The sequence below is a fragment of the Cnephaeus nilssonii genome (assembly GCF_951640355.1).
Source record: "Cnephaeus nilssonii genome assembly, chromosome: 1".
Taxonomy (NCBI): Eukaryota; Metazoa; Chordata; class Mammalia; order Chiroptera; family Vespertilionidae; genus Cnephaeus; species Cnephaeus nilssonii.
Window position 1 is genome coordinate 92,571,871 of NC_137072.1, and position 14,077 is coordinate 92,585,947.

Sequence of the window (14,077 nt, forward strand, 5' to 3'; positions counted from 1 at the left end):
TCCATAAGGCTGCTCCCTGACAATTTAGAGAAGGAGCGAAGGGAGTCCCCAACCCCGCCCCCTTTAAAAAAGTCATTAACTTCCGTGGGTGAGCTTTCACACTCAGGGACAGGCAAAATCCAAGAGCTCTTTAATAGAGCTCTTTTCTTTCACCTTTAGGATTTCCCAGAGATCTAGCTCAGGCAAATTGCACGGTGTCTTTGCACTGATGAAGAATACATCCATTCTATCAAAATATTTCTTTTCTACCAAATCAAAATCATGTTGTGCCCATCAATCTTACGTAATCCTCCTTTCAGTGACTATTAAATATTGCCACTGCAGATTTTAAGAGTAATAACCAGGGCTTAATTTTATAGACGACTTAACTCCACGCCGTCAGCCAAGCTCAGGCTTGGATTTAGGTTTGGTTGTGAGACGTGAATGCTGCGTATGTCAGGCCACCAAGCAACGAGAGATCACGCGTTGGAAAGGGGCGTCCGTGGTGCTGGAGGCAGACTGCTTGGGGCTTACAGTACAAGCTAAGCTGACATCTTGAGCACGGAAACGGAAAAAGCGCGACTGGAAAACAGTAAATTTGGGCTAACGCTCATTGTCACTGGTGGAGATGACAGTTGTGTGTGTGCCACACCATCCTTTGGGTTCCTCACTATCGGACTGGGAATGATGGCTCAGAGCAGGAAAAACGCCTCTCCCAGAGGAAAGACATCAGGCGACTGATGGTGGAATTACGTATTAATCCTGTTTTTTAAAACGCAAGTTACTCCAATCTGAGGAAGCTAGTATTCTGCTAAGAAAACTTGTGCCTTGGATGTTCGTTTCAGAATTTTCTGTGTATGGGAAATCCATTTTGGAAATGGAGTCAATGTGGTCCCAAACGGGAGAATGTGGATTCTTCTAAAATGTGGAGGGAAGCAAAGATGGGCAGTGAATCTCTGCGATCTCTGAGAGGAGGGGAAGCAGGGAGAGGAAGCCCGAGTCCTGTTTGAAATCTGGAGTCCTCGCTATGCCACGGAACCTGACCGAAACCCCAACATTTTTGTGTCAAGCATCCCGCAGTTTATATTACTGCAACCTGGGAAGAACTTGGGCTTCTGAATCCATAATTAGTGGTTTAGGATTTATTTTCTTAGTTTAAGAAAATTTTGTGGCCATGAGAATGACTGCTTCATTGTTAACTCCAAGCCCTAACATATCAAAGATTAAATTCAAATGCAGAATTCTGCTTTAATAATTCCATGGTTCAAAAAGGGTACCAACATCCAAATGGTAACAAGCACAACTTTATCATGCCCCGTCTATGAAAAGCAAATGTTAAGTTTTAAGCAGCAGCTGCATATTAGAATCATGCTTTAGTTGCTTTTTCATTCATCTCTCCCGCACAGAACATATGTTCTGCATTCCAACTTCAAGTGCTTTTTGAGGCTGCACGAGTCAGTTAGCTATTCAGTTCACTGTTGCACCAATTGCATTTCCATTAGTGGTAAGTACTGAAGGCATGCAGTTTAGGCTAGTAATTAATGTATTCCTATGAATACAAGACAACTTACTCTGCGTCATCAGACACAGGAGTTCTCGGACCGTATCTACAAGACCAAATACAAAATTAGAGGATTGAAAAGACAAGGTTAATGCTGTAACCAAGCTGAAAAGAAAAACTGCTGGTGAAATGTTAAGTGTACCAAACGTTTTCCCGCCCGGATCACAATGGAAGAAAAGTGTCATTATACAATTAATCATGTTCATTAACTTCTGAAAGTGAAAGGAGCATCCTGACAGTTCTAAAGAGTGCAAAATGTGTATTAAAACACAGAGGAGAAATGAAAGGAACCCCCACGCCACCCCCACAAAAACAAACCTGTTCAATATAAACACAAAAGGCTTAGGTGCACCCCGCAATGTTTAGAGAAGGCAGCTTTTACAAACCCAAACCTGCATTAGGGTTGTTCACAAACAGTTAAGCTGTTCATGCCTTATGTTCAGCCGTAGTGAGCTGTAATGGACACCCAACATGGAAGCATGTGCTTACTGGCCCTGTCCCTGACGTGTTAATGCATTTGCACAAATGACATCAAAGAGCCTTTCTGCAGTTTTCTGAAAGCAAACCAGGACTCCAAACCAGAACCCCAATCAGTGCCTTCTGCACGCATCCGACAAAAACCACAATTCCTAGAAAACGGGCAGCCTTAATCCAAACCAGACTTGGATATTCCATCACTTGAAACACCAAAGTGTTTTTTACAATCTTTGATAGCCTTCTGATTATTTTGATCTACAAAGAGGTACCCTCTGCGATATAGGCACTTTACGTTTTAATGTGTCTGATAAAGCAAAGGAAAAGGTCAAGTTAGAAAACAAAATTAGAACTTCAGAAGGGCAGATTTTAAGCACGTTTTAAAGATGCAGCTCCCACCAGGGCTGTCTCCTCTGCAAAGGGGGATTTTAAGAGGAGGTTCTTCCTTATGCTCTGAAAGGCTGTTCCTCTCTGCATTCTGATGGTGGCTAGAGTTATTTAAGTAAATAAAAACTTCCTGCTTTCAGTTTCCAGTAAATGCCATTGTGGGGTTTTCAGCAAAAATTACCAGATCCCATGCTTTAGTTTCATAACACTTTACTACAGGGTAAAAAGTAATTTCTAAAGATCTCTTCCTATAATCTTAGAGAAAGCACCCCAGAATACACGGTTATGCACACACAAACACCCATCTCTCTTATGCTTTTATCACTCTTGAAGTTTTCCTTCAATGACAATTATTTTCATTCATAGTGAAGGCAACCACACCAACGCAAAACCCAACGTATTTGTTGCCCAGTCCAAAAACAAGACAGGGAAAGGGTTTGTGGATGTTTCTCTTCTGGTAGTAAGGTTCCTTTTCCATTTCTCCAGGGGGTAGTTTCAAAAGGTGCTAAAATCTAACCCAATACGCTTAGTTTTCCAAAAACACCACGGCATTGAAGCAGATGACTGGTGGATTTCTGCACATCGAGGGAATGAATAAGCAGCGTTAATTCTGAAGACTGGATAAATGTTTCCCATGGAATTAATAGGCCTATTGGAATAGACTTACTCAAATATAATGTTTTCTTAATTATATATGAAGAAGAGCTGAGAATGTATTCCTAATAGATGGTTAACCTAGAAATAACCAATAATAGTTGGTTATGTATTTTTGTGTCTCTATTTGAATGTTTCTGTTAATGTTTGATTAAAGTATAACATACATACAGAAAGTACACATACCATACACCTCAATGATTTTTCACAAACCGAGCATCCCTATACACTAGTGTTGAACGTCTTGTGAATGGGCCCATACAGTATGTACTCCTTTGAGTTTGGCTTCTTTAGCATATTTTATTAGAGGTTCAGCTATGTGGTTGCTGCAGGATATATTTGAATTTAAATGGCTTCTACACAAAACACAGCATTTCATGACATCTCTGCCCATAAATGCACATGTACACTAAAATGTAAGATCCATAAGGGCAGGGGTTTTTCTCTTGGGGTTCCCCGAGGAGTGACCAGACTAGGCCCCCGATAAGTGTTTAGTGACTATTTATTGGATGATCTGGAAATTGAAAAGAATAGCACAGTCTCTGAAGATAAACTTATTTTTTCCCCTTTACTATCCACTGTGGATTTAAGGAATTTCCTCTCAGACTGATTTATCAGCTTTAGAGGACATCGATTTAAGCAGAACTGCCTTTGCTATTAAGGCGAAGATAATTAGAGTTTGGGCTCCATATGGCTTTCCCAGTTGTCCTATGGGAAATGTAAATGTAAATGTAGGTTAAAAAATAATTAAGTGATTTTTCAAAATGCAAAGTAGGTGAGTCAATGGGCTATGAGGTACAAAATTGGCCCGATAAATCACGGTTCGTATAAGCAGCCTAAAAAAAAAAAGCAACTAATAAAGTTTCATTGTGAGGGTTGGGGTACTTAGAAAGATAAATGAAATATTCTATGCACCTATTGATTGCACTTATGTAACTTTCAGAATTAATAAAGCACTTCAGAATTAATAATTGGTGGTTATATATTTTCATATTGTGAACTAACACATGCTTCATTTGAAGTGAGAGGGGAAAATGGGTTGCTGCTCATTTAAGATTATCCCCCAGCACCCAGCACAGTGTAGTTTACAGACAGTAATTACTCAATAAGTGTGTTGTAAGGAAAATGAATTCCCAAGGGAATCTGTCAGACTCCGGTGCATTGGTGCTGGAGTGGGACAGGGGCTTTCCACTCGGAAAGAGCTGGGTTTGAATCTTGGATCTGTAATTACCAGCTGTGCAGACATGGGGTCAGGTTCCTCACTGCAGGATGCAGATGCAAATTCTTACTTTCAGAGGTTACTTGAGTCGTAAACGGAGAAGTACCTAGAATGCAGGCAGCTGTTGACCTCTCTCCCTTCATTCCTTTCATTCTAACTTGCTTTACAGTAGCCCATGGGTCCAGGGCCAGGCTATGTCAGGGCACCTACAAAGTGAGTGACTGGTGGACCAGTCTTAACCAGCCCTAACCATTCGACATCCAAGTGAGAGCCACTCACTTACCTTCCCTCTACATCAGGCATGGAGCTAACATCCATTCAGCCTACCCGTGAATTCTCAGAAGGTGAGCTAGAGGGAGCAGACACCTTGCAAAGGCTACACAGTACTCTCCAGCCATCAAGTAGAGCACGAGTATTACCCCTGCTCCCTGAAGCCAGTGTTATAATAAGGCTGTACTACAGTATTATTATTGGAATTCAGAAGAATGAATTATAATAAAACAGATGAAATCCAGATGATAAAGATGGCTAGGATATTAATTTTAAAATTTTAGGATTACTTAGGGTTCTCCCTGCTCCCCATTGCACCCTCTGTCCCACTGCCGCTAAGGTTTTATAGTGGAACTTACAATTATGCTAAACACCCCCACTGCTTTGCCCTGCACTGATCAGACGGTCCACAGATCTATCACTCTGGTTAAATAGCAACAGAAGCTTCAACCTACAGGACCTTAAACAAGACCACGAACCCAGGTTTATTATTTCCCTCCTCTTCATTTTAAATCAAGTTACAACACAGCACAGAGGTGCCGCGTCTAGAAAACACTGTTTCCTAATGGTGACATTAATTCACACATGTTCTAAGTGGCACGCATCCTCTTTGGGCTGGAAGACCCTCTTAGAATCAGAGTGGAATCAAGTACTAGTCGATCAGAAAGAGGTTCAGCCCCTTCACCCAAAGGTTCCTAAGTGAGTTGGGAAGAGACAAAAGAGCTTCTCATGTAGGGTGCACACAGATGAGAGTAAAAAAGAAAGTTTAACAGAAAAACTCACAACTGAACTATTCTTTCCACACCTGCTCACATGCAAAAAAAAAAAAAAAAGGAAAGCAAATTCTTAGCAGACTGGGCCAGTTTTTATCACTCCGTTTCTGTAAGCAGTAGCAAGTAAGTGGCATTGATGTGCCATAAGGCATTAATAAACATATTCAAAGCATGTATCAAGGCTCAGAACAGAGAAACAAAGTCACAAGAAACAGGGCACAGGATAATCTTCTGACCTCTTATCTTTCATGGGTGGGCCCTTGGCACATTCCTCCACTTCCTGCTGCTTTGCAAATGGAACCGGAAGGAACTGGTTTGGGTTGGATCCACCGTGTCTAAGAGACATCCCCGTTCTCCTGGCCATCATGTCATCTTTTTGGGAATCATACAGCTTTCTTTGTTTTTTCAGTCCACTGCCACTCCAGGCAGGAGCTGTCATCTTCTCTGAGCTCTCTTCTCTCCCCGAAGCCTCCCATTCAGAGGCCAGAGGACACGAACTAGGGCAACATTCAGTCCAGCCAGTCAAAGTCCACTTATTACTAAAGATACGTTCAGCAGCATCACTCGCTTGGCGTTAACTCAAGGCAGAAGGAGCCCATGTCCACAGAGACAGCAGCACGCGCAGCAGCTGAGTATTAATACCGTGGGCCTCCACCATGCAACTGGTACTCACATGGGAAGGGGTTTCCCTTCCCGGTTCTCATAATTTCTGAGAAGACAATCTGGCCAGTGTCCAACCACATGCAAAGGCTACAATCTCTACCCAGAGGGGGCACTGGAAGCGGACCGTGACCCTGGGGTGGGCGCATTCCTTTCAGCGACTCAACTCCACATCACATCAGTCACCAAGCGCATCCCGTGGCTCTAAGCTGCTTTTGGGGAACACAAAAGCCACACCCCGCAGAGGCAGCACACCCTGGAATGCAGGCAAGGCGCTCACAGTGGCTGGCCGCTCTCTTCGCATCTTTCAGCCTTTGGCGGCATCTCAGAATCTCTTTGAGCAACGCCTTTCTCTTCTGTGCCACCCTGTGGCAGCTGTTTGGATGTAACTGAAGCCAAAGAGGACAGCTTTACTGCGAGGAAAGAATTCACACCAGAGGCCTCGACCCCACCTGTCATCCTGCACCTCCCAGGGAGGGAAGAAACGTGGCTCCTCACCTTCCTCCGTCCTCGTTGGGCATGCGCCCAAACTGCTGACATGCTCCTCCTGGGACTCCAGCACGGGAGCCAGCTGCGAGACCCCTCTGCAATAGTCATCTATGCCAGAGTTCACTGTTCTGGTGATAATCAAGTGGCATGGGTGTCAAGAGAGAAGAGGGAAAAGTCATGAAAGAAGACAACGAAAGTCGCTGAGACGAAAGATGAAGAGAGTTCAGTTGATCTCACTCCAAAAGCCAGTTAGTAAAGATGACATATGCAAATTGAGATAATGCAACGTGTACCCTGGCAAGGGTCTAAGAAAAGACTAAGAGGGTTGAGTGACGGCCCTTCAGTAGTCAAGGACTCAAAGATGAATTTCTCATTAATTCCTAACTCCTACTCTTCCATCCCAGGTCGCCATCAGTTTCTGAAAACCCAACTGTGTGTTTCTGAAATGACTATGGTCATTTCATCCTAAAGCCTGTTCTTCTCCATGGTGTCACCCACAGTATGGAACCAAAGAAACCCCTTTGTCTGTCATGGATCATCTACTACAAGCATGTCAAACTCAAAGGCTAACACGGGCCAAATAAACAAGGTTTAAGTTCATGTGGGCCGCAAAAAAACAAAAGCTTCAATTTTCACAGAAACATAGGTTTATTTAGATAGAGACATGCTGAATACAAAGGGCTAAAATAAATGAGTAATCGTTAGCATAAAAGAATAAAACATGTTAATAAAAATTAATATGTTTTCTTGAACATTAACTTACCAGACACTGAATAACTGCACAAATTAATAAGTGTAATGCAAATAAACCTATCTCACTTGTTCTATGAAAGCGAAATATTTCCTGTTGCACACACCAAACAAGTCAGTCCAAGACTAATGACGTGGCAGTCGGCTGCTAAAATATTTGATAGAAATGGTGCGCCTGCGCGTAAAGTGTATAAGGGAAATGAATGCAACATGATTATAGCAATCACTCATTAGCGAATGTTGTAGTTTGTTATTAATAATTATGTGTAACAGATATTGTAAAAATTAAGTTATGAAATTTTTATTAAAACGTTTCTTACATACTGTTATTTTGGCTGGGCTGCAAAAATTTCATTGTGGGCCACATGTGGCCTGTGGGCCACGAGTTTGACATGCTTGATCTGCTATTTCCTTTGGATTCCAAGGACCGAGGAGAATGTCTTGAGCATTTCCTCCTGCCATGGAGAGCTTCACTGTGCTCCTATCATGCAGGTAGAATGGGGGCTCCCAGAAGATCAAGAGTTCTATAAGTGTCCCCTACCTGCTTAATAGAAGAGAGACCAGCTCACAGAACTGAGTCCCCAAAAGAGGGTTTGGGAATTTAAAGCTGGAAGGCCTCTAGTGGAGATGAGAGCTGGGAACAGGCCTATAAGAGATTTTCTCAGGTGATCCCTCACAAATTTGGATGGTGATGCATCCAAAGAAATGCGTGACCCATCGGAACCCCCAAGAGAGGAGTCCTTTTTTCACTCAAGACTTATCACATAGTGCTTTTGAGTAGAGGAGGGAGGAGACCTTTACTTTTTGTGTGTGTCTACTTAGATGTCCAAATTTTGAACTTATGATACTGATAACTACTTTTTTTCCTCCCTCTTTGGGAGAGCGAAGAGGGAAGTTACAGGTAAACCTGATTTTTATCAATACATGTTTAGAAGAAACCCTAGGGATATCATTAAAACATTCCATCTAGTTCATTCAGCATTTCCAACTAATAAAATAGTGCTTGATGCAGCTGAAGGAAAAGGGTCACTTGCCAAGATTATTGACATTCCCGGGCCATGATTCTGGTGACAACAGAATCAAAATGAACGCCTGCCATTTAACTTCACACGCATGCTTCCCCCCGGGGCGACACGCTAACATTAGTTTTCTGCTAACCAGCAAAAAGCCTGTTGAAACTATGTTGTCTCTGGAGGTTTCTTTAATGTGCTTCAGCAAATCCTCTAGAAGCAGCAGTGACTCCCATGCAGATCGCCTTGCACACGTTTGATGAAAAATACCTGCAGTCATTTTGTGGATTAAGCATTTGGTCCTCCTCTGGGCTGGGCGTGGCCGCTGAGGCTGGGGACACAGAGCCCGTTTGACCCTGGCGGCTGTGACTGATGACTTCTTCTACCTCCTCCCTCGGCCCGGCCTTGCCAATGCTGAGCCGCTTCCATTTCTGCTGATCTATCTCTGTCACTGGTCCAAAGTGCACAAACTTTTGCTTGGGGCCGGAAGCTTTCTTATAGGCCCTTGCTTTGCGGCTGGCAAAGTCATCCCGGATGGCAGTTTCGGCTTTGATTTCTGGTGAAGGCTCAGGGGCACAGATGTGCTCAACATCGTCATCCCTAATCAGAACCGGAAATAAGTTCTAAAGCTTTCTAAGGCAAGTACAAGTCAATAAGAGGTTTTTGTTGTTGTTACTGTTTGTTTTAAGTACTAGATATATGAAAAATACTTCTCTGGCTAGAGCAGAATTGCGTTTCCATTAGTCAACCAAATGAAGAAATGATCCCTGTCTTGCTTAGGTAAATAGGGCTTTAAGTATCTATCACTTTCAAAACATCACTTCCAACATCATAATTGATGGCATAAGAAAATCTTAAGGATGATGAAATATTCAAATTATTAAAAAATCAAGTTTAAATTCCTTATAGCAAACAAGCCTATCAAAATAACCACTCGCAATAAGTTGGTTGAATTAAAGAGGAGGTTTTCCGCTTGCAACTTTTTGTATTAATAAGTTTCAACTCTTGCAGAATATACCCTGTGTTGTGAGAGGCATTCAGTATTTCCAGCCAGGAAAATAAAAATATGATAGAAGGATAAGCAATTAATCCCTTCAAAGTCCAATAACAGCACCGCCAGGGGAAAACTAAGAAAAACACAACACACCTCGTCTTGCCTGACACTTTCAGTCTCTCCCACGTCTCCAAGTCGGCTTCCGTTATATTGGAGACGCTGACAAAGCTCGGAGCCTCACGGTGAGGGGCCTGGCTGCCCTGAATTCTCCGCTGGGCCAGGTCGTCCTTGTAAATATCCGGCACTTTCCTGAGTCCCTCTTCCGCAGGTTCACTCTCCTGAGCCCGCATAACACAGGTCACTACTGACTTCAGCTCTTCTGTTTGACCCTGGTTTCTGTCAGTTTGATCCAGGCCCCCACATCATCGGAAAAATAAAGTTCAAGGAAGGGGAGCAGACAAACAGATTGTCAAGCATGGAAATTCAGAGGCTGAACGAAATGATGGAAGAACCTTTCCCTTTCTCAAAAAGTAGGGATTCAATTGGAGCCTTGATTACTTTCGCCTGCCTTGCCCTTTTGACACTGTAATGAGAAGGAAATTTTCCCACCAGATGACGATCTCTAGTTTAGTTTAGGAAGAGAAGCCAGAGCTCGCTGTAAGACTACTAAGGACGGTAATGAGATTTTGGTTTGTCAGTCGTAATGCCCAATTCCCACGCTATCCAAGTTACTATAATGAAGTCAAGCTTTCTGATGGAATCCCTGAGACCTCTTGGACTATCTTTTACTGCACCAGTAAAATGTTAGTGAAGAGCTCTGCATGATCCAAATTCTAGCATTAGTTTGGAGGTAGCTGGAATGTTGTGCACATACTAAAACACCTCAATCACAAACCCACAACTGCCAGAAAGTGTGTTTAGTCCATTCTGACCAGAAAGTTTCCATGTTCAAACTCAGTCTCTGCTTCCTGATAGCATTAGTTGGGTTTGGCTAACGTCAACTTGAACAAATAGAGTATATCCTCTTTTCCTTGATCTACGATGTTAATGCCCATTTCTTTCATGTGTTAATAACTGTTTACTTTTATCAATGCTAAAATTGAGAGTTTCAATTGTTCTCCTAGGAAGTGAACATTAGATGTCTGATGTTGACTATGTTGTGATTTAAACCAAAGTTGCGGCATCTATCTGTTATAAACATCCTATCATATTAAAAGTCAGTTTCCAACTAAATATGCTTCTTGAGACAGAAATCTAAAAATTATACATAAACAGGGCTATTTGCTTTTTCAAAATCTATCATCCAAGGCAGAAAACCAAGAGGTATTCTTTTGTTACCTGGATGACTTCATGTATTTGCAGAACCAAGGCAAATAGGAAGTAAATTTTCTATTTACTTTTAGTTTGGAAAAGGGGATCAAGGAAGGGCATAGCAAAGAGCCACCAGCAGCCTTTTGTTTTCCGTCTGTTCTTTCTCTAGAGAGGTCATGGGCTGTCCCAGACCCAGAACTGTGTCCCTACACATAGAGTCAGATGACAACAGACAAATGAAGCTGGAAATACCAGGAATTAAAATTGCATGCAGGGCAAAGGAAAAAAGGGAGATACAAAAGCTACTCCTCTTCCTAACTCAAGTTGCTGATCCCCATCAATAAGCCTTGATGCTGGTCAGTTATCCAGAAGTTTTTGTTTCTCTTGCAACAATTGATCCCTCCCAAAAGGCCCTCCTAGAATGGTTTGTTACAAGGCATGCCAACAGGAACCGCAAAGACTGAGCTTCCTGAAGCTATACTGTGTCCTATAAAAAATCGTGCCAGGTCTTCTGTGCTCTAATACCTGTTTCACATCCGGGAATCTTTCAGGTGTTTTGTGTCTGTTACTTCCTAAAACAAAACAAAACAAAACAAAAACAAAAACAGACGAAAAAAACTACTAACTACTCCACTGAACTCAATGACTCTGCCCAAAGAACTATTTTCATTGTGTAATACATAGTTGAGATATTTATATTTTTAGTTCAATAGACTTACAAACCTTTCAAGTGATAGGCAAAAGATGGCAGTTAAATATTAAAGATGCAAACTCTAACTGATTTTGATATAAGGAAAAAATACAGATTGATCAACTCTGCACTATGGAATTTAGCAACCTGATACCCTAAATGAAATCATATCCCTCTTAGATAAAAATCACTAGCCAAATCCAATTTTTCTACAAATTTCTTTTTCCAAATTAAGAGGATGGGAAAAAAGTTGGGAGGAGAAAATTCATTTAAAAACGATTTAGAAAAAACAACAACACAATTGTTATGAACAATAGAATTATATGTTTGAGAAGTTTTTTTTTATGATAAATATCTATCCTCAAATGTGTAGGTGATCTTGCTAGTGTGAGGGAAGAAAGAGCAAGCATCATTTATTTTTCCTTCCAATATCTAAAAGGAGCTAATAAGAGAGAAGAGCTTATAGCTAAGCAATAACTATGTTTTCTGTCTCTTATGAATGGACTGGAGCAGTCTTGAGAGATGGCTTTTCCCCAATAGCAATGGCACATGTCTATTTGTGCCAATAATGCCACCCTATGCACTAGCACCCTTATGGGGGAATGTGCCCAGAAAAGGCACATCAAAGCTTATTTGGTGAATTCAGCCCTATTTTGGACATGGCCTTTTCACTCTCTGCCACTGCATTTGGGGAGACTGGGTATCTGGAGTTCTACTTCAGAATAGGCCACCATCACCAATTATTCGGAATTGGGGTAGGAAAGAGAGGAATGGGGGGAGGGCTATGATACAAATCGCTTTCACTTATGTTCTCTCTCCCTTAGAGACACACACACACACACACACACACACACACACACACACACACTGCACACCTTTTATGTTCTAGACTTTTCTTTTCTGAGATTCCCTTTGAGAGTTGTTTGCTGCTATCTGGTTTCTCTGCCTCTTTTCTTCGGTAAGGCCCATAGAGGAGCTGACTCAGTGGCACCACTGGCTTGGTCTGGTTCATCCTGGCTCTTCTCGCAGCAAAGTCATCTTTCTCAAGGTCAGGCAGTCGACATGCAATTTCCTCTTTTGACTCTAAAACTTTGCCATGTTGGTGGGTCCGGAAAGGGTTTTCTTCCCGAAGGATAGTATCGCAAATCACTTCTTTCTCATTGTTTAATTGCTTTTGACTGATAGAGCAAGAGTAAATAGAACGCCACATGTGATCAGACCAAAAATTTTTTAAAATCCCCATCTCCACACAGGCAACTGTACTGTTAGTGAAAGGTCTTCTCAATATAGTTAGTTCAGATGACATCTGTTTACCATTTTAGTCCAGAGTTGCATCATAGTTAGTGCGGGTTTTAAAGCCTTGAATTTAGCCAGCTACTAGCAGTACTAAAAACTCATTGCATTTACAGAATCCATCAACATTGGAAAGGCAGGATCCTAAATGGCTCTGAAAGTGACAATGCCAATTCCTTCCATTAAGTATGAAAGAGTAGGAAGCTTTTTGCTGTTGTTCATTTTTCTTTAGCACCAGACCCAATAGGTACTCCAATGGTTGTTGACTAACAGGGCAAAAACCTCAGCCACCAAGACACTGATCTGGGGGAAAACTAATGAATGCAGCCATGTGATAGCACACTTGGAGTGTGTACCAGATTGCAAGGCTAAGGTAGGTCATCCTGCTGAGCTGAACTAACCTGAAACATCTGGAAATGTTTATGGCCATTCATAGGATGGACCCAAGGCATAGAAGACTACTCTGCCCTGTGCTCCCATCAGCAACCTTTCTTCCAACTTCTACCCACATGATTCTCCACCACCCAGCTCTTTGTCAAATGCTAGATGTCAAGTAAGATATTTTGACACAATGGCTTAAACATGATTACATTGGGCTATCTTTTAAAAAAGATCTTGAAGGCCCCAAACTTCAAATTCCTAAAGGAATGTAGTTTAATGGTAGAATATCCGGACTTTTCCAATTTATTTTGTTTTCAGTTATAGTTGGCAGTGGGTGGGATGGGAATACAATTGATTGTGCCTATCTGGTATTCATAACAAACACATCTCCCCCTATTCATAAGGTCAACATTGTTTCTAAGTATTAATGCTTGTTAAAACCTTTAAAAAACACATTTATCTGATGGTCATAAAGATGATAAATAAATAAAGTATTTTGACTTCTAAAGAAAGTTCACCTACTTTGTATCTGATTTCTGAGAGAGGATTAAGAGTAAATTCTTCATCCTCAAAGGACAACTCATCTTAGAAATGAAGACAGGAGTAATTAGCCTGGTTAAGAGTAAAATGAGTAACCAAACTCTGTGTTCTCTGGTCAACTAGGTGCCTCCCCCAATGCCCCCCCCCCCCCCAATCTGTTGCTCCGCCTACACTGCTCCAGAGGAGGTCATCATCTTAAGACCACAGCAGGCCCTCACTCCCTCTGACTTGTGGAAATTAAATCATCGTCAATCGTGCCCAGAAAACTCCTTCTCTCTGCTGATCTCGTTCTCAATAAAATCTTAAAACATGTTCTTTGGAGGTGGTTGGTGGCACTTTGCTCCCTGAACAATTTTATTTCATAAAATATGAAACCCTGCCCTTCGAGTTTCACATCTGACTCCCAGTATCACACCTGCGCACCCCTGGACTGAGCCCATGCTCCTTTCTGCCTCCTTTGCCAACGTGTCTGTCAAGTACCAACAGGTGTTGGCTGACTGTGGCCATAAAGAATGGTCCATGGGGAAATGACAGGCTATTGAATCAATCTCTTCAAAAAGGCATTACTTAAAAAAGCACACTGATGAAGACCAAGGCGGCAGCTAACTGTTATTGAAGGCACACTATGTGTGAGGATTTTT

The 14,077-nt window shown here is 41.9% G+C and overlaps 1 protein-coding gene across 8 annotated transcripts in view; it reads right to left on the reverse strand.

The window, feature by feature from the left end:
- LIMCH1 (LIM and calponin homology domains 1) overlaps positions 1-14,077 on the reverse strand; it is a 321,534-nt gene that overhangs the window by 54,263 nt on the left and 253,194 nt on the right. For 4 of the 8 annotated variants that reach the window (XM_079777574.1, XM_079777577.1, XM_079777573.1 and 1 more), the window contains exon 9: positions 1,551-1,586. The exons of 3 other annotated variants lie outside the window; for them this stretch is intronic. In XM_079777574.1, coding sequence (XP_079633700.1) covers positions 1,551-1,586 — 36 coding nt within the window. Of the gene's footprint in view, positions 1-1,550; positions 1,587-5,553; positions 5,815-6,257; positions 6,367-6,475; positions 6,595-8,496; positions 8,827-9,373; positions 9,617-12,097; positions 12,401-14,077 lie in introns of all 8 variants that reach the window. One more of the 8 variants, XM_079777576.1, reaches the window with a different exon arrangement.